Consider the following 20,015-nt stretch of genomic DNA (forward strand, 5'->3'; position numbering starts at 1 on the left):
CTGTTAGGAAGGCGTGCGTATGATGGAAGGCACAGCGTGAAGAGCAAGAACACGGACCGGCTCCGTCAGAATCATGACACTGGCTGTGCCCGGGAGGGGACTGGGAGGAGGACATGCAATACAGGCAATTTCAATTTTATATAATGTTTGGTTTCTTGTAAATAATATCTTCTAAAAGAAATAAAACATTAACATTTGTGGATTATGGTAGTAGATGCACCTATGTTTTTATTATTATTTGATTTTTTCCCCATATGGTTATAATATTTTTTAATTAGGAGGAAGGGAGGGAAGAAGAAGGGGTAGCAGGAAGGAGGAGGGGCTGGCCCTGGCCGATGGGCTGATCACTTCTCTCTCCTCAGTTTCCTTATTTAAGAAAAAGAGTTTTGAAGAGGATAATCTTTTATTTTTTATTTTTTGAGGAAGATTAGCCCTGAGCTAACTGCTGCCAATCCTCCTCTTTTTGCTGAGGAAGACTGGCCCTGAGCTAACATCCGTCCCCATCTTCCTCTACTTTCTATGTGGGACGCCTACCACATCATGGCTTGCCAAGTGGTGCCATGTCCACACCAAGATCCAAACTGGCAAACCCAGGGCTGCTGAGAAGCAGAACATGCGCACTTAACCGCTGCCCCACTGGGCCGGCCCTGAAGAGGATAATTTTGATGATCCCTTCTGGCTCTTAAGACGTTCTGTGATTCAAATTCCTAAAAACAATTGAGGATCGAGTAATTCTATGTGTAGGCTTGGGAATCAAGTGTCCCATGTCCAGTAATCCCCAATCGTTTAAAAGTAAGAGATCCAGTCTTGCTGGGCACAAGATGGCCAATAGCTCTCTTTTAAGGAGGCCAATGTATTGCCATTCATTTGCTAAGTGACATTTTTGAAAGCCCTGAGCCCACAGGATGCTCATGTTCACCTGGGCCAGACTGGGGAACCTGGAGCCATCAGAAACCTGTGCCTCTGTGTAAGGCATCTTGCCATTTGCCACATGTCTCAGGGGTTTCTCTGGGTTTTCAGGGCACCTGCAATGACAGTTCATCCACGGTGAGGCAAAAGAATTGCATTCCCTTCCCTCCAAACTTTGCATTAGAAATACAGTAATGGAAGGGAAGCTACACAAACAGATCAGACGGTAGCCGCATTAGTGGACCTGCCTGTGTATAAGTTGTAACACATTGCACGACACACCTCCTGGTTTGCTGACTTTCTTCAGACGTCCTTCTGTGCTAAAATCAGTGCGTGTCTTACATTGAGCTACTTGATGAAAGAAATGCTGCTATGAGTTTTGGGGTTTTGTTGTGGATGTGATCCAGGATGGCATCGTGTACCACGGGACCTTCATAAATGCTGTTTAGTGCTGACAGCAGTGTGCGTGGCCATACCCTCCGTCCTCAGTTGTTTGAGCAGCCCCCTCCAGCCTGCCTCATTCCTCTGGGAGACAGGCAGCTGGTTGAGGGGAGCCCACACCCCACAGGCAGCAGAGGAGGCCCAAGGAGAGGTGACCGGGACCTTTGCGTGGCCAGCAGCCCTGGCTGAGGGCAGGGAATGTCGTGCTCCAGGCCATTGGCTGCTTTTGCTGCCTCTTCTCCTGTTTCTCTTACGAGGGTGGAGTTTCCTTACCATGCGTTGAGTGAATGAGAATAAGAAATTACGTGTTGGTGGAATTTCAGCTGAATAATACCAAATCTTTCCAAGTAAGAGCATGAATTTAAGCAAAGTTTCAAGTAAGCCGGGCTCAGAGAAATGGCTGTTCTGCTAATAATGAAAAGTACAAATGTTTTGATGTTCAAAGGTTAACAAATGGGGCTCTTTCACTGCAGAGCGGCCTGATCCGGTACAAAGTGGAAACTCTTCTTGATCTTTGCTTTACAGCACTGTGTTTTCTAGGCAATTACATATATTTCCCACTCAGCATTTAAGGGATCTGAGCTGGCTGGAGACTCCTTTTTTTAAAAAAAAAAGTTTCCTTTTTTTTTTTAAATAGTTTTTTCTTTTTACAAGGAAACTGAAGTTTTAAAGTAACAGGCTTTCAAAATAGCACACTCAGACTTGTCTGCAAATTATTGCGTTTGTCACAGGATTAGCACTTTCCGAAAGTATATTTGTACGCGAGATTCTTCTTTTGCCCAGAAGTGCTGTTTTTCACATTGTGTTATGTGGATTTAGGCAAAATGGATCCAGCCCCATGCGCTGGAACTTCCATTATAAAGGCAATCTTTGCAAATAAAATGGGAGCCATTTATCTTAAAGAACCACTGGGAAAGTTAAGTCTGTTGAAATGACGTAAACCCTCAAAAAAAAGAAACCAAGCCGTTGGTAACTCATGGTGGCTGCATGTACTTTGTGAGCGTCTCTAAGTCATCTGTGTGCTGACTGCCCACAGCAAACCACTACGACAGACAGTGTCGTGGCTAATTCCCTATGTTCTTCCTCAGAGGTTCCCTTCGCCTTCATAAAGTGATACCTTTGCCTTACTTGTCTACTTGAGAGCGTTCGGGACCATTCCTGGTAAGAAAGCAGCACCAGTTGATGTTACTGGTCTGGTCTTGGGCTGCAAACTGTGTATAATGACCCATGTTTTTCCTCGCCAAAGAGAGGGGAGACACAGATGTAATTGAAACTTACAATGTCAGGGGGTAATTTTATTCCATTATTTTTAATGAAAATGAGGAGGTCTCCTAGCTAAAATGCTGGAAAATAGCCTTAGAGAAGCCCTAAGCACCCACATGTACTGTGTACACGTAACATGTAACTGAACGCACGTGGGGGACGTGTTCCCTCTCAGCCTCCCTCCCTGTCTCCCCTCTCTGGCCCCCTCACCCCAAGAGCGAGATGCTGTCAGTGGTGATCAGGAAATGCAGGGAACCACAGGTAATGAGCTCAGTATCCATTTTCCTTGTCAGATCTCCCAGCTGATGATGGAGTCTGGCCGGGAAGGCCTGACAGAAGCAGCGCTGAATCGCTACAATGCGGACAAGCCTTCGGCCTGCGGTGTCCCCGCCTCCCAGGGCTCCTGTGCTGCCAGCGAGACTTCCACAGGCCCCTCGGTGGCCGCTTCCTTCTTCGCAAGGTAAGAGCGGGGTCCAGACCCGCAGTCCTTTCAGGTGAGCCCATCTGGTCAGCCTCTCACGTGGACCAGCTTAGCGAAAACTCTAGGAAGGGTTTGGGGCCATCCTTTGACTTCACTCTTTAAGACAGGGTTTCTTAAACTCCGACTGCTGACATCTTGGGCCAGATAACTCTTTGTTGTGGGGCCTGTCCTGACCATTATGGTATGTTTAGCAGCATCCCTGGCCTCTACCCACTAGATCCCATGGCACCTTCCCCAGGTGTGACAACCAAAAACGTCTCCAGACATTGCCAAATGTCGCCTGAGAGGAGAACCGCTGCTCTAAGAATACGGGGCTCTAAAGCTGGTCCTCCATGGGGTGAGGACTTTTGTGGGCAGAGCCTATGGCTGGTATTTCCAGATTTATCTTTCCGTTACCGAAAATGAGCTGCTTAAAAATTAACTATTGCAGAGATGGCAATTTGTTCCTTCCTGACAGACTAGCTGCATCATTAATAAATACTATTCAGCTAATCTTAGACACTTTAAAAACATGAGAAACAAAAAAGAAAGGTATTTCAGTAATGTTTTCTGTGTAATTTTAGCCACACGGCAGAGACAGGGCAGACACAAAGGACAGCTGGGCAGGAAGGCGCTTCACGGGTCGTCTCGTTTGCTCTCCTCATTTTGTGAACGAGGAAGCTGAGGACCAGGCGAGTTCAGCTCTGAGTTAGTTTATAGCAAAGCCGGGAATAGAAACCAGATTCCTCTGCTTTTTGCTCTGTCACTCATTCTGTATTTGATACTTGGAACTCAACCTTAGGAAATGTTTCTACCCAAGACTCACAGGCTCCCGAGTAAGCAGGCCGTGGAATGAGTAACACCAGATACGATATCGGACGACCCCCTTGGGTTCAGGTTCTGGGTCTGCCTCAGTCTCCCCCTCTGTCAAGTGAGGATGACGCCCGGTCCTCAGGGCTGCTCTGAAGATTATGATAAGATGACTGGAAATGATAAGGCCTGTACAAATGTAATTCCATGTGGGCTTAGCTAGGATGTCAGCAAGAAGGAATATTGCATGGCCCTTCTTGTCATCCTCAGGAATGGTAACATCCAAAGCACAGATGTGGGGAAGGGGCTCTGATTAGGAAGGGAGCCAGTCAGAGGAGGAGCAGAGGGCTAATATTCTGGAGTGAGACACAGCAAAGGCAGCACATGGGGCTTCTAGCAAGACCGACCCTGAGGTTCTGATTGGACCTTCGTGCCGTGTGTATTGTCCTATGAGCAACAGGCTCAATTTGGATATATGGGAAGTAACAGGAAATGTGGGTGTGCTGGCCACCCGACAGTGAGGGCTGTCACGTTAGCTCTGTCTGTACGTGAATTTCTGTGTTGCCGGGACCATTGAGCAAGCTCACTGGGAGATCATGTGCATGCCGTTCAGGGAGGGGATAAAGAGATGAAACAGAACATGAGGAAATGCCACAGGCACGGAATATCCAGGACCCAGGTAGTTATTAGAGCGTGTCCAGAGGAGGGTGACCAAAGCATCGAGGAGCTAGGAAGCCATGACATGGCGGGTTTACTCTGGAGAAGAGAGCCCTTCTCTGCCCCTTGGGCCATCGTGTAGAAGAGGGATTTGGTTGGTTCTATAGAACACCCGAGTATGTGGGCAAAGGCTGAATAAAACCTACTGATGGAAGCTCAGAATGAAGGAGAACTTGCTCACAATCCAAACTGCTCGGGAGAGAGTGAGGTCCCCGTCACAGAGGAGATCAAGCTCACACTGGAGGGCTGCCGGCCTCGATGCTGCAGAGAGCCTGCAGTGCTCAGAGGGGAGTCCTCAGTGCACCTTCCTGACCTGACACACTTTGAATGTGAAAAGCCTTCCGTTCAGAGTCCATCCAGAGATTTTTACAGATCGACTGACTCACAAAAACCTCCAGAAGAAGGATTGGAAGCAGGAAGAAATAGGAGGTGAGGGCTCCTGATGGACCGTGTTTAGGGAGAACAAGTGTTTCCTGCTGCAAGGAAACCAGCAGCGTTTCAGAGGCAGGAAAAGCACAAGAGAGGCTGGGGAGGCCCAAGTGCTGGACAAACGGTGTGCTGGGGCCAGCTCTCCCATCACTCAGAGGAGGAATTGCTAATGAGCAAACGAACATCAGGGCAAGAAATGGCCAACGGCTGCAAAGATGGCCTTCGAGACTCTTGCTCATACAGCCAAGAGATAGGATGGAAACACTGAGGTGAACCCAAAATGGATGGGCCAATGATGTTGGTTGGGGGAGGCCCTGCACATGATGTTAGCCACAAACAGAGGCTGGAACTCATGAGTTCAGAACTGCAAGGGCTTGTGGTGCGAGCTTTCCAACAGCTGGAACGGATCCAAAGGGCAGCCTAAGCCCTTCTTGTGACCCTCTTGGTGGTGAATGCTGATAGCACTTGGAGCTTAAGGGTTGAAGGCATTAAAAGTACATGGTTTGTGTTTAAAGGGTTTACAGTGTACAGTGTGGGGAAAAGTACCACGTGAAAACGCATGATTCTTTATATCTACATCTATATCTATCTGTCTGTCTATCTATCTATCCCCCCCACTCCCATTACTCTATTTGCCCCGTTGCTCTTGTCAATAGTGCTTGGGCTTCCACACCTCCCAAAGAGGGGGGCAGCGTATTAACCCCCTTCCTGTCACAGATGGGAAGCTAAAGCAGAAGACTGAGGGACTTGCTCAAGGTCCACAACGGTAAGAGACAGAACCAGGGATGTATCTCACCTCTTTGGATCCCCAAAGTCCACGTGATAAGTGAAAACCAGCCCAGCTTATGTTGTCAGACAGTAACTGAGTTCAGGGTCCAGGGGTTTTCCATTTCAGCTGAAGCACAGCTATGGAAGGTGAGGGGACAGCGGCTTTTGATAGGGGTGAAATCCAGACCCGTGGCTGGTCCTAAAACTGGAAACGCTTTAGTGGTTACGGTTTTATATCGAAAACAGGAGTGTGTTTGCACATAGCGATTTGGGGGCAGAGTCAGCTCCTACGCCTCAAATCTGTGCTCACTTCTTTTCTCCTTTTTCTGCTTGACTGTGCGGTGGAAACGCCACACTCCGAGTCTGCAGGACTGGAATCCCCTGCAGCTCCGAGTGAGGACACAAGGGTGCCTGCTCTCAGGAAGCTGTGCTGGGCATCAATTCATTTCACGTGGGAGGGGCGCCACTTGCCAAATCTGTGGCCAACATGGCTGATGTTTACTGAACACTCAGTATCCATCACTCACTGTACCAAGTTCTTAATTTGCAAAATCTCCCTTCATCCTCAGAGTAACCCTGTGGGGTCCATCCTGTCATTTCCTCTGTTTTATAGATCAACAAAGAGGTGTCCTGAGGTTAAGTTACTGACCCAAAGCTGCACAGCCAGGAAGGGGCCGAGTGGGGAGTGGATCCTCATTTCCTCTCACTTGAGAACTCTTGTTGCTTTTCTCTATGCTAAACAGGCACAGTAAGATTCTTTATTACAGACGTTTTTCACCATAATCGTGAACTGATGATCAATGCTTATAAAACAACGTTTGAAATAAGTGGGCCCTGCAATTTGTTGAGTGTTGCAGATGTCCACTTGTCTCTCTGATATGAGCCTTTCTTTTAAAATGTTTACTTTTCAGAGCTGTGGGGAGAGGTCTGGGTGGACCTTGTTGCATTTCAGATTCGACGTCTATAAAACAAGAATTCTGGTTCTGAGTAAGCAGCGATGCTTTTGCCCAGGGCTCTCCCAGTGTGCTCGTGACGACTGCTGGCCCCGCACTCTCACTGGGCTGTGATACGCGTGGAAATTCAGAGGAAGCTTTGAGAAACTTCTGTGGCTAGTTAACAGAGTAATTTTATGTCTGTTCAATCTATGAATAAAGAAATGGGGCTTGTATTTTGAATATAATTAGAAATAAGAGAAAAAGTGACTCCCTCACCACAGACAGTTTGAGAAGTGCTGCTTTGGGAGGCATGAAGCCCAAAACACTTGTCCTTTTCTGTCTTCTTGCCAGAATGTCTTTATTTCTGTAAATATCAGCGTCTTGGTAGACTGCCTTTGCTTCCCAATTTCAGTACCCTGTTTTTTGAAAAATACTTTTCTTGGTGTAGAAAAAATAGTAACAGTGAAATGGTAAGAGTAATACTAAAAATATTAATAGAAATCATAACCCAAAACAGAGATTGGCATAATTGATCACCAAGTTGGTTAACGATCGTGTGTCAGCTTTGAACTTTTCAAATGAAGACTCTCCTTTGCAGGATTCCCATGTTAATATGAAGCGGTGAAGTAGGTGTAATTAGGTTTTCCCATGTATGGACTGTTCACTTTGGGTAAAGATTTGCTTGTTTTTAAATTTGTCATGATCTTTTCTTCTCATTTTATTAAAGCACTGTGTGTTTAAGGTGTACAGCATAATGATTTGACTTACATATACAGTGAAATGATTACCACAGTAATTTTAGTTAGCATCCATCATCTATCTCATACAGATAGCAAAAAACAGAAAAAGAAAAGAAAGGATTTTTTTCCTTTTGATGAGAACTCTTAGGATCTACTCTCTTAACAACTTTTAAATGTACCATACGGCAGTGTTAACTGTAGGGGAATTGGAGGAAGATGGTTAAGAGATGCAAACTTCCAGCTGTAAGAGAAATGAGTACCAGGATGTAATGTACAAAATGATGACTATAGTTAAGATTGACTTAATTATGGGCTTTGTGTTTTAAAGTATGAAGTGCATAAAACCCAATAAAAACTCTTGGGTGAATCCTCAGCATTCCTCATTTTTATTTGAAGAGGAGTGGACAGATTCTACATTATGCATGGAATTGCCTTGAACCTGGTAAAAGAAAACGCATCTCTCAGACGACCTCATTTCACATCGATGTTCTTTCCCAAATAGCCTGAATAACCATTTAAAATCGTGTTGTTGTTGGTTTAATTCATGCAGAAAATAAGCCTCTGGACGATTTTAATCTACCTTCAGAGCAAATGTTTGAAAAGTAGTGAAAATTGCCAGCTAACGCGTGAGCTTTTCAAAGGCAGGTTCAGGTTTGGCAGGACTCGTGCTGCCGTCTCTGTGCGGTTGCTAAGCACGTGCGTTTTTGGTTCTGTCTTCAGACACCGCTTCTTATTGTAATATTTTTTGTTCGCAGCTCTTATGTTTAGTTCACAACCTTTGTGAGATGATCATTTTTTACCAAATTGAAATCAAGTTTTCAAGTAAAATTTTATAAAGGGCATTTCTGAATATCATTGATTTTTTTGTAATTTCCTTATTTTCTTTATGTCAATAAATGCCTTTAAATCTATTTTCACAGGTTTTGATTACTTCAGATGACTCACTGTCTCCAATTCCTTTATTCTCCGTCCATTTGCTCATTACTGGGCAAATCACATTAGTGAGAGCTTCTCTCCCTCTCTCTCTCTTCCACTGTTTTTCCAGTAACAGGGTTATTTTGTATTTATCGACTCTCTTCTTGAAGATTTTGACCTTTACCCAATTTTTCACTGTTGATTAAAGATGCGTCTGTCCTGGGTTTGGAATTTTCTGGGTAAATTTTGGAGTTCACCTCCGTATCGGGTTGCCCTCGGATTCATTTTGTGGGCCCATTTGCTCTCTTTCTCTTTCTCGCTTGCCAAGCTGCCCCTCATTTCCTTCACCAGCGCCACCAACTCTTTGCCTTTGGCCTGAGCACATTCTTTTTTAGAGATGTTATTCTATTTCTGTCCATCTCACTTTCTCATGCGATCTCCAACTGTTGTTTTCAGACCGCGCCTTGTCTTACCTAACAGTCTTCTCCAAGCCCCTCGAGCACTGACTGTGCAGGGCTCACTGGACCCGGGTCCCCTGGAGGCCGAGGCTGCTGTGGCATTAGACCCAAACCAGCTCAGGTTCTGGGGTCAGGGGCTGAGCTGAGCTGAGAGGGCCAACCCCTGGCTCTGAGGCAAAGGCTTTCCTAACACCCCACAGTAGTACTGGGTGATGTGCGAGGAGTCTGTTAAGTCGAAGAAGGATGAGAAGGAGTGTGAACCTGCTCAGGGTTCTTTTGCTCTTACATCGGATTAAGTTCCCGTTAAGGATGCTCACCTCTCCCATTAGAAACACATCAGCAGTTAGTGCCAGAGAAAAACGATCCTCAGCACACTGCAGTTGGTCTCAGGTGATCTAGGAGGAGAGCAGTGGAGCTGGGGGCCCAAGGTCCGCCTCTTACCTACCAGCTCACTACGGAGAGACCGAGCAGAGCTTCCGTCTCCAGTTTTGCAGATGGGAATTTCATTTCCAGCACCATGTCCATCACGATAGAATGAAACCTCTCAAAAAACCTAAGAGTTTTGAGGAGCTCATCTTGTGGAACTCTCTGTATTATTATTATTGTTTTTCCTGTCTTTGTTTTGTTTTCATCGAATCATACTGTACCTACTCAGGGTCTCATTCTATCCTCTCCCTGCCTTAATCTCCTCCCTCCCCGACTCCAGCTCCCTGCCTGCCTGTTCCATGGCTCCCATGGAAGTGGGGCTACTGTCAAGCTTCCTATGGGACACCTGTGGTCAGGGCTGACATGTGTAATGATGCCATTTCCTCATTGGACAAGGGTAACAATTGAAGGGGAAAGTGGGGCTTAAATCCAGCCGCCACTCTGCTGGCCGAGCTGAGGCGCCTCGGGCTGGGCATCTATCCAGTGGGGCGTCTTTTCCTCAATTGCACAAAGGTGCAGTCTGGGCCTGTGTTGCACCAGCTGTTCCTGCCTCCTTCCTGGGCGCTAAGCAGTGTCAGGACAGCCATGTCTCAAGGCCTGAATTGGAAGTCAACCCCCACCCTCTGGGTTTCTTGTTTATTTGTTTCTGGAAGGCCATAGCTTTACTTTTCTTAGAAAAAATCTCCTTCTCAGAAAAGAAGGGACTCTTACGTGTGTAAATTGATGGAGCGAATTTTTAGGAATTGTAGTTATGTGATTATACTTTCTCTCGAATGCACAGCAGTTGCAGTACAAAAGGAAAACATTAAGAAGGAGCCAAATGGATATTTACTGCCCTCAGATTTCAAGAGCCCCAGGAAACAGTTTCAGATGTTTGCTGCATAAAGAATTAAATCCTTGATTTCTTATGAGAGACAGTGAAAGCACTGAAGAAAAAGTGGCCATAATTCAATGTCTACACTATTAGTCCTTGTCTTTTAAAAACAGTCCTAAAACGCTTTAAATAGATAATCCTAACATCCAATACCCAACCCCAGCAACCTCTGGGACTGTTCTGTTTTGGGGTGTGCAGACTATAACAGAAATGGCATTCATGGCTTGGCCCGCACCATTCTGAGCTAGTGATCTAAACTAAAGAAAATGGCCAGTGTTCGCAGCCCCCTCCCGTCTGCTGCTGCAGGGAATGTGTAAAATAGGGCCTTTCCCGATTAAACAAGTCCTTTGTCTGACTGACGGCTGGTTGGGGTGTTGGCAATCAGCTCACAACATCTGGGAATCATTTGCACAGCTTCGCCTAGGTTGAAAACCTAATTCCTGCCTTGGTGTGGATGTGTGAAGGCAAAGCAGTTTCAGTGAGCCTGAAGGATCCCAGTGATGCTTGTCAAATATTCTCAGGGGTAGGCAATCTAGTTCTTTTTTTTAATTAATTTTTTATTGAGGTAACATTGGTTGATAACATATAAATTTCAGGTGTACCTCATTATATTTTGACTTCTGTGTAGATTACATTGTGTTCACCACCGAAAGCCTAGTTGCCGTCTGTCACTGTACACATGTGCCCTTTTTCTAGTTCCTATTGTATGTTTTGAATGTTTTTTTACCAATGTGAGGGGGAAGGGAAGAAGTGTTGGATAAAGCAAAGAGAAAGATGGAGAAGCCGGTGGTTAAATCCACCGCCCGCCACTGACATTCTGACATTAGGCGAGTAACGTCACCTCTCGAAGCGTCAATTTCTTCTGTTAAATGGAGATCCTCATATCTACTTTATAGGATTATGGTGAGGATTAACTGAAAATGTGATTGTACTTTATAAACTTCATCTGAATCCTAGAGATGATGTTAAGATGGCACTTGCTATGAAAGGGATGGAATTCTACCCTCAATGGGAAATCCAATGAATTCTCGATGTTCTCTTTTGAGTGGACAACTTTTGTCATGCCTGCCTTTAGAGAGTGTTTACATGGCACTTTGTAATCTGGCCTAAGGACCACCTAGGACCTCTACAGCAATTGTAAGGGTGGGGCATCAAGCGTCAGAGAGCAAAACTGCTTACACAGGAGCCAAAGACCACAGTTTGCCCTTTAAGCCTCACCTAGAAAAACCCAGGCGCCGTTGCTGATTGAAAACATCAGTGACCGACACAGAGAGAAACTGCCCTCTCGAGTGGGGCCCCAGTTAGCTGGCTACACACTTCAAGTCTTTTGAAGGGTTCCATTTTGTAGTTTTACGGCCCTCAAAAACTCTCAAACAATAAGAAAGAAAACAAAGGGAAGAAAGGAAGGAAGGGAGGAGCAATTAAGAATTCTATAACCACATAGCTTGGTGGTGTCCAAGCACAGGGAGGGGAATTCCGCCATGACACTGACAGTGAAATTAACCAAAACAGTAAATAAAATAGAAGTAATCGGAGGGAATACTTTCTTTGTTAATACTCTCATGGTTTGAACCGGGGGCTGAGGAGGGGGGATGAGGTGGTGTGGAGTTGATTCAGAAAGAGCAGAGGAGTGACCTGTGTACTGAAGGAAGGGATGGATGGGGAGAGGACACAATTTTCTCTACTGTGTGTATTTTTAATTTGTTTCCTAGTCCACACTCTACCGCCACTCTATTGCAATACCTCTATAACTTGTTTCCCTTCTTCATAGTCATTTAAAAATAATAGCCTATATTTATTGAGCGTTTCCTATATGCCATGCAATAATCTGAGTTCTTTACACAAGTTTAAACTTCAAAAGCCCCTATGAATTGGCCCTCCTATGATCCCCTTATTTAAAGATTTTATTTTTCCTTTTTCTCCCCAAAGCCAGCTGGTACATAGTTGTATATTTTTAGCTGTGGGTCCTTCCAGTTGTGGCACGTGGGACGCCACCTCAGTGTGGCTTGATAAGTGGTGCTATGTCCACACCCAGGATCCGAACCGGAGAAACCCTGGGCCACCGAACCGGAGTGTGCGAACTTAACCACTTGGCCACTGGGTCGGCCCCTGATCCCTTTATTTAGATGTGGAAACTGAAGCACAGATTGGTGAAGTAACTTGGTCGAGGGCAGACAGCTAGTAGGAGATGAGTAGGTACTTGAGCCAGGCTATCTGATTCCAGAGCCCATGAACCAGACTGTAAGCTCCCTAAGACAAGGGACATTTGTCTCTTTGTCCTTGGGTGAAGCCCTCGTGCCTAAAAGAGCACTTAAGAAATGTTTGTTGAATGAATAAACAAATGCTCTTAGACGCTGTGCTCTCCAGCCTCCAAACTCAAGATGGGTTGTGATGGGCAGGCAATCATGAAGTCTCAACTTGAGGACGACAAATGAGACTGAGTAGAACGGACGCAGAGCTCCCCACAGACGCTCAGGGAAGACACATTTTGACCAACTGCTCTTCTAATTCTTCTAATTTTGTTAGTTACTAAATATTGCTTCCCATCTCACTCAGAGTAAAAGCTAAAGGTTTTTCAGGGACTTACAAGGCTCTCTCTACAATCTGCTCTCCCCCGTCCTCGACAGCTCTCCCTCTTCCTACTCTGCTCTAGTCACCAAACTCCTTGCTCTTCCTCAAAAAGTGCCAAGACTGTTCCCTCCTCACAGGCTTTGTTTTTTCTATTCCCTCTGCTCTTTCCCCAGATATCTACTTGGCTCAGCCCTCCCCTCCTTCAGATCTTCGCTCAAATGCCACTTATTGGCAAGGCCTCCCCTCATCTCCCTATTTAATAGCACAACGATTCTGTCTCCACATCCCTCCTCCCATGTTATACCTACTGTCTTATGAATACTTGTTGATGCATGAATGAATGACTCAGTCTCAGACTCAAAGGGAGACGGACAGCTGAGTCTCCAGATTGTCCTCCGCTGGAGTTCTCTGAGAAGTTCGCCTCCTTTGCCGCTCAGTTCAAACTACATGCTCAGGAATTAAATTATTCTTTTACTTTAGGATATTTTGGGGAGATTGCATCACAACACCGCATGGAAAAAGGCATCATTAGGAAATTGAAATTCTTATTGAAGTGTAAGTACTTAGCTGCCTTTTCAAGAGGAGGGTTTGTAAGAGATGGGACAAGTGGCTCTGCCTGGGACAATAAGCCAAAGAAAGAGTTAAAACAGAGAAGAGAGTTATGAGTTACAGGACTAGCACAGATGAAGTAGGGCTCTCCATCTTTTTTCCTGTCTCGTTGAAAACCTGTCTTTTCCTCCCTTGAATAAACCTTTTTGCCTTCTGTCCTCTGCTTTGATTTATTATTTTAATTCTATAGCTGTCTTAGTGAAGTATGTAAAACATTTGGGAATAAAATCATGTGGAAGACATTATAGAAACTAAAGATGTATTATATTATGTGGTGGTGGGGAGAGGTTCAGTTTGCTGGTGAATCAGATTGTTGATGAAAACACAAGTCTGGCCATGGCATTGTCTATCGACTGAATAAGAAATTGGCTCCTCATTGAGGGTATAGGAAGGAGGAATTTAAGGAGTATTGTTTGGAAAATTTGGTGAGAAATAGGTAGAACCGAAGCATAAAGAGACCTAGTTGGTGTCTCTGCTTTTCTTTTTTGAGGAAGATTAGCCCTGAGCTAACTGCTGCCAGTCCTCCTCTTTTTGCTGAGGAAGGCTGGCCCTGAGCTAACATCCGTGCCCATCTTCCTCTACTTTATACATGGGATGCCTACCACAGCATGGCTTGCCAAGTGGTGCCATGTCCGCACCTGGGATCGGAACCGGCGAACCCTGGGCTACTGACGCAGAACGTGCGTGCTTACTTGCTGCGCCACCGGGCCGGCCCCATGGAGTCTCTGCTTTTTGTACTGAGAAATGTCCCTGAAGGTGGGATTTTTATTTTCCTGCCTCTGAAATGGAAATAATGAATTTTTCTTTTTCTTCTATCTGATTACTAAGGGATAGATTTCATGAGAACAGAAACTGTGTCTAATCGCCCCCACTGCACTTAGCATCATGCCTGGGACATAGTAGGAGCTTAATAAATGCATGTTGAAAGCATGAGTCAACTATGCTTGAAAACTTAGGTCTGCCTTCCTTCTCAAAAGAGTAAAATGCTGAAAAGAATCTGTGGGATTGTACTTGAAAAGAGCAAAATTTGTTGTGTAGGCACAGTTATCATCATCCCAAGTACTAGTGTTAATGATAAAAATAATTCTGTTAGAGAAAAAGTAAATAGAATATTTTTCATTATTGATTTCAACAGTTGGATTCAGCAGTACACTATTTCTATAATCATCTTTTTATTTAGCTCATGCAAAAATGATTTTAGCATCACACTGTAATTAGATGCTTTTCCTGGCACCTGATATGCGTATTCATGAAGTGCACTGAAATTTGGGAAACAGAATTTCACGAGCCTGAAATAATAGCCTGTGTCATTTTCTGGGCATCCTCCAAAGCCGAAACCTTAAGATCCCACAGTTTGTCCTTTTCAACCCTAGCAAAGGGAAGAAAGGGCCCTGGCAGTGACAAAGAAAGAGACATTCTCTCGGGGGCCTGGAGTGGAAAAGGATGTAATCAGCACCAGGCCAGCCACAGTGAATAAAAAACGAACAAATATAAACCATCACTCACAATTTATTTCCAGTCTTTCAGGCGCTTCAGAAAATAAATGTGGTTCATTTTTCTCAAATAAATTTTCGTTTATTATCATATCTGTCCCTTTGGTGCTCAATCTAAAGTGGCAAGGTGGCGTTTGTGGGAAAGCAAAATATTTCTGAACTGGGCTAACCAGAATTTTAGAGGCACTTTCTAGGGATGAAAAAAACACTAAGCAGTCTTGAGTTCCTATACACACTCTCACCACCTACAAGTGTTTAAAAATCAAAATAAGTGCTTGTTTCCACCTTTGAGGAGCTCCAAGTGTCAGATTAAGACTGAGAGAGGTGGTGAAAGCGAGCCAAGGGTGGCCACCCAGCGTGTCATAAAGTCTGACCTGGCAGAAACCTTCTTCCTCCCCCCACCTGCCCCCATCACTGCTGGCTCCAGGTCCCTCGGGAATTCGAGAGACGCATGTGGCTGGCTGCAGCAGGTGCTGTTGGCCCCCTGGTCCCCGTGACCTTCCACTCATCATTCTCTGAACAGAACGTTATGGCTCCAAGGTCCAGCGCTTGTTACTCTGCCCGAGGGTCTGCTCTGGCTGCTAGAGCCCACTGCACTCAAGCGTGGGACAGGCCAGAGTTCCAGGGAGGTAGTCCCCTGGGAGCAGCTCCCAGATAAGGTGGACAGGAGTTGGTGGGGAAATGCCCCTGCTCCCTTGCCCCTTGCTTGGGATAACGCTGAGGCACGGTCCACCTTGTCTCTCAGATTTCCTAGGTAGGACTGAGCTCAGTTGCCCACACCACCAACCTGCTTGATGCTGCACCCTCTGGTGGCTTCCTTCCCACCTTGTCTTACTTTCCCTTTCCCCTACTGCTGCTCCCTGGAATCACCTCCCACTTAAACCTACCAGCACTCTCATCCTTGTCCAAGGATGCTTCTAAGGACACTCAGTACAAGATATAAGGAGTGCATCCTCTTTCATTCATTCATTCATCAAGCGTTTGGTAAGCCCATACTATATGCCAGGCATTGTATTCAGCACTAAAGGTAGCAAAAGAGCAGCTACTGCCATCAGGGATCTCCCAGTTCAGAGCGGGTAGTCAGTCCCATTACTGGACGGTTATAAACAGCATGGAAGTTCAGGACAGAGACATCCACGAGAACCCCAGTATCACTCACCCTGAGTCTTCAGGTTGTTTGGAAGTTAATGGTGACTTCAGAGCACCTATTATTAATAGAACTTATCTTATCTATTCATTTGCTCCCTGGTTTATTGCCTGTCTCCCTTCTAGAATGTAAGATCCCTGGAAGGAGGCCCTTGTCTGTCTTGTTCCATCGTTGCATCCCCAGCTCTGAGAACGGGCTGACGTGCAGGAACTCTTTGGTGAGCGCCTCTCAGAAGCGTTGGGAGTCTGCCTGCCTGCCGTGGGGAGTTTCTGTCAGCCTCCTCCTGTCCCTCCTGGAGAGCTCGTCTGTGTGCACTGCAGTGTAGCTAAGTTCACTGTGGAAGTAGTGTCGCCAGCACACCGTGAGGTTCTGCTCAGGGCAGGAGAGAACGACTGAGTCCTCCACCCTGCCCTCCGTCACCGTGCCCTGAGAGTGGGGACTTCTTTCTAGTCACCGCTCCTTGGGAACTAAGTACTTTGTCCCACCGTGTATCCCAGGTGAGCGCTTTCCTCTAACATAATGGAGAGTAATCTGCTTTATTCCAGATCTGCTGATTTAAATGTTAATTGCATCTAAAAAATGCCTTCACAGCAACAGGTAGGCTGGTGTTTGACCAAACAACTGGGCGCCATAGCCTAGCCAAGTTGACCCTCTCACCTAGAATCAGTACTAAGTGTAACTTGAAAATATTTTCTTTCCATGCAATTCATCAACCATCTATTGAGACCGGCCGAAGTTGCTCCTGGCGCTTGTTTCTTAGTGTTCAACCTGCTAAGGGGGTGTACCTGCTGGTCCTCAGATGGTGTGCATTCATTCTCTCCTCTGCTGACCCCCAGTCTTTATCCTTTGTTCCTCAGTGTCCCTACCTGTCGACATGTTTAACCTAATCCTCATGTCTTTTGGACAAGTTGGAGAATCCCACATCATTTATAACTTAAGATGCTAAGCATTTCCTTTTAGCTCTCACACTGAAGATAGAGAAAATAAAAATAGATATCATTAATCTTTAGGCTTCTCCTGTGGTCCTGATTGCCAACCACAGCCTCAAAGACTTGTGCTAGATTTACTGCTTTGCATGTTCTTTATTTCCTATAAAGCTGAGCATGTGAGGAAAATTGATTCATGAGGCCTAGATCCTGCTTAGCTGAGGGAGAGGGAAGCAAAATGTTGTTCAAGCTGCAGTAAATTTAAACATCTGTAGTATTTCTTTACACGTTCAGGAAAAAAATCCTAACTTACATCTCTTGCTACAGGAGCCCATAAATTAAAAATAAGAAGACTGTTTCCTATACACCTGGAACTTCAAAATTACAACCTGTTGATTCTGAGATAGCCGCTTCACAGTAGAGGCATGGAGGGTGATGACTCAAACAGCATCTCCCATCGTGGCCTTGAAATCCGAGCAGTGGTTCACGCATGTTGTTGACGGTGCTTACAAAACATTTCAGGATGAAGGAAGTTATTTCCCTGAAGATAGAATCTCAGAATTTGGCCCCATTATCCTTTCTTCTAACTTTCCTCTCTTATTAATCTCTTCACTCTCTCCCTCTCTGTCTTTAGTTTTGCTTTTTCATTTTATATAAATTTCAAATAAGTCTAATGGCATGAGAAACACAGGCAATTCTCCTTTATTTTTCACTCAGTTCTGAGCCATAAAGTCCTCCACACACTCAAATAACGTACCTCGGAGGGCTGGTGGGATGAGTGTCATGAGCCTCTTAAATGTTTTGGCACCTGCAGACCACAGAGCTTCCAAGAATGGGGAAATTATTTTTCCTCTGATCCCTAAGGGATTGCTTGTTGCCTGAGCCATGCCGCTGCTCGATGCCGCTTTACAGAGGTTAAGATTGAGCAGCCTCGTGGAGAAAGTCCTAAAGAAGAACAGGTATACGACTTCGAGGCCCCAGATGCTTTTACTTCATCATTATGTTCTTTGAGTACATGCATAAATAAAGAAGAAAGAGAGGGTATTTATTTAGATTTTTAGAAAGCCTTTAAAAATATGTCATATGGGAAGCAGTAGAAATGAGTTTTCACTACCATACCCCCAGCCCTTCACTCTTGGCATTTACTGAAGAGAAATTAAGGCATATGTTCACACAAAGATTTGTACGTGAATGTTCATAACAATATTATTCATAATAACCCAAAACTGGAAACAATCCAAGTGTTCACCAACTGATAAATGGATAAGCAAAATGTGATATATCCACACAATGGAATACTATTCAGAATATTCAAACTTTTGGTATATGCAACAGCGTGGATGAATCTCAAAATAATTATGGTGAGTGAAAGAAGCCAGACTCCCCACCAAAAACAGAAGGCTGCATATGGTATGATGTCATTTATATAAAATTATAGACAATACAAACTGATCTGTAGTGACAGCAAGCATATCAGTGGTTGACTGGGAATGGAGGTAGGAGGGAGAGAGATCACAAATGGGCATGAGGACACTTTTGGGGATAATGTGTATGTCCATTATCTTGTGATGGTTTCATGGATGTATACGTATGACAAAACTCACCAAATTGTATACTTTAAATATGCACAGTTTATTATATATCAATTGTAGCTCACTAAAGCTAGATAAATGAGTTTTCTTGGGACTAGAGAGAATGTTTTGAGATGGAGAGAGAATTGTCTTAGAGAGTTGGGATAAATGACCATTTTCTCTGGAAGGAAAAGTGTTAGTAATAGAAAGCCCTAGGAAAGCATATTGAATTGGCCTTATTTAACATTTTTTTTGGAGGGATCAAGATAAGAAAGGACCATGGGAAATCTCCAAATTTGTGCACAAAGCAAAGTTCTTCCAGGTATAAAATATCATCAAGGTGGAATGAACACGAGGAGGAACAAGCAGAGGAGCTTTAAGGAGAGCAAGGAGGAACGTTTTGGGTAAAATAATTCAAAGTATTCCTACGAGATGGTAGCCTCCGTGAAACTGCTTATAACTGAGGAAGAGACCCTAAGGACTTAGTTGCCTGAAGATGCAGTTTAAGATTATGACCAGGGAAACCGACAATAACAGAATTTGTTGGACATTATCAGAAAGGATATTGGAAACCAAGTGAAAGGTATCATGTCTTTGGACAACATAAAAATTTGTTTGAACCTAGTTGTTCTGATGAAGTTTTGAAAAGTACACTTTAAAATATAAAAGGGAAGAAAAATTCATTGAGGGAGGTGGAGGAACTTCCATTTGTGAAGAGGCCATCGGAAGAACTCTTCAGTCTGGAAGACAAGATCCAGGAGGGAATTTGAGTAGCTCATTGACTTGTGGATCGATTATTCATTACATCTTGGAGTTCTCACTTAAGACTGAGAAGAAGCAGCATTAGAGAAAAATGAATCAAGCTGGACTTAACATCCTAAGACAGTACCGACTAGGCACGTAAACCTGCGGGTCCAGATCCATTCACAGATGGAAGGCTGGTTGGAAGGTATTCGACACAGTTAGGGAGGTTCGGGAGCAAATCCCCAACTTCTGACGCCGTGGAGGGTAACAACATGCCTCTCTTGCACAGGCAGAGATGGAATTCTCAGCTCGGTGCATCAGGATTCCATCCCATATAATGGCTGTTCTCATCTGCTTCTGAAATTGTCTTTTCTACAGCGTTTTTATCAAGTAACAAATCAGCTAATGTAAATGCTTGAAACAGCTGAAAGCAGGCCAGGATTTATAAGTCCCTTCAGCAAGTCCAGGTTGGACACACATCCCAGGACCTCTCCCTTGGGAGGAAGACGCGTGGGCAGGCTGGTGTAGCGTGACCTCCGGTATCTGATGTTTCGGATATGAATGTTAGCATAGCAGATGCTAGGCAGCTCCCCCCCGCACCTGGATTGTTTATGCCCAAAAGGAGACAAGACAGGAAGGAATAAAAATCCAAATCGGTGCAGTCACTCAGAAAGAGGACAGGTGATGGCCTGGCGTTCTTTCCTTGGCTTCGTGTAGAATTACAAAGTGCAGCTTTGGGATTGTGAACTCCCGCCATCTGCTTACTTGGGACCTGGAGAGCAATCCAGCTGGTATCCCCCGCCATAATT

The 20,015-nt window shown here is 44.9% G+C and overlaps 1 protein-coding gene across 1 annotated transcript in view; it reads left to right on the forward strand.

Moving 5' to 3' along the window:
- KIF26B (kinesin family member 26B) overlaps positions 1 to 20,015 on the forward strand; it is a 442,943-nt gene that overhangs the window by 201,336 nt on the left and 221,592 nt on the right. The window contains exon 4 of the mRNA XM_046678716.1: positions 2,907 to 3,073. Within this exon, the coding sequence (XP_046534672.1) occupies positions 2,907 to 3,073 (167 nt within the window). The remainder of the gene's footprint in view (positions 1 to 2,906; positions 3,074 to 20,015) is intronic.

The sequence above is a fragment of the Equus quagga genome, chromosome 12 (assembly GCF_021613505.1).
Source record: "Equus quagga isolate Etosha38 chromosome 12, UCLA_HA_Equagga_1.0, whole genome shotgun sequence".
NCBI lineage: Eukaryota > Metazoa > Chordata > Mammalia > Perissodactyla > Equidae > Equus > Equus quagga.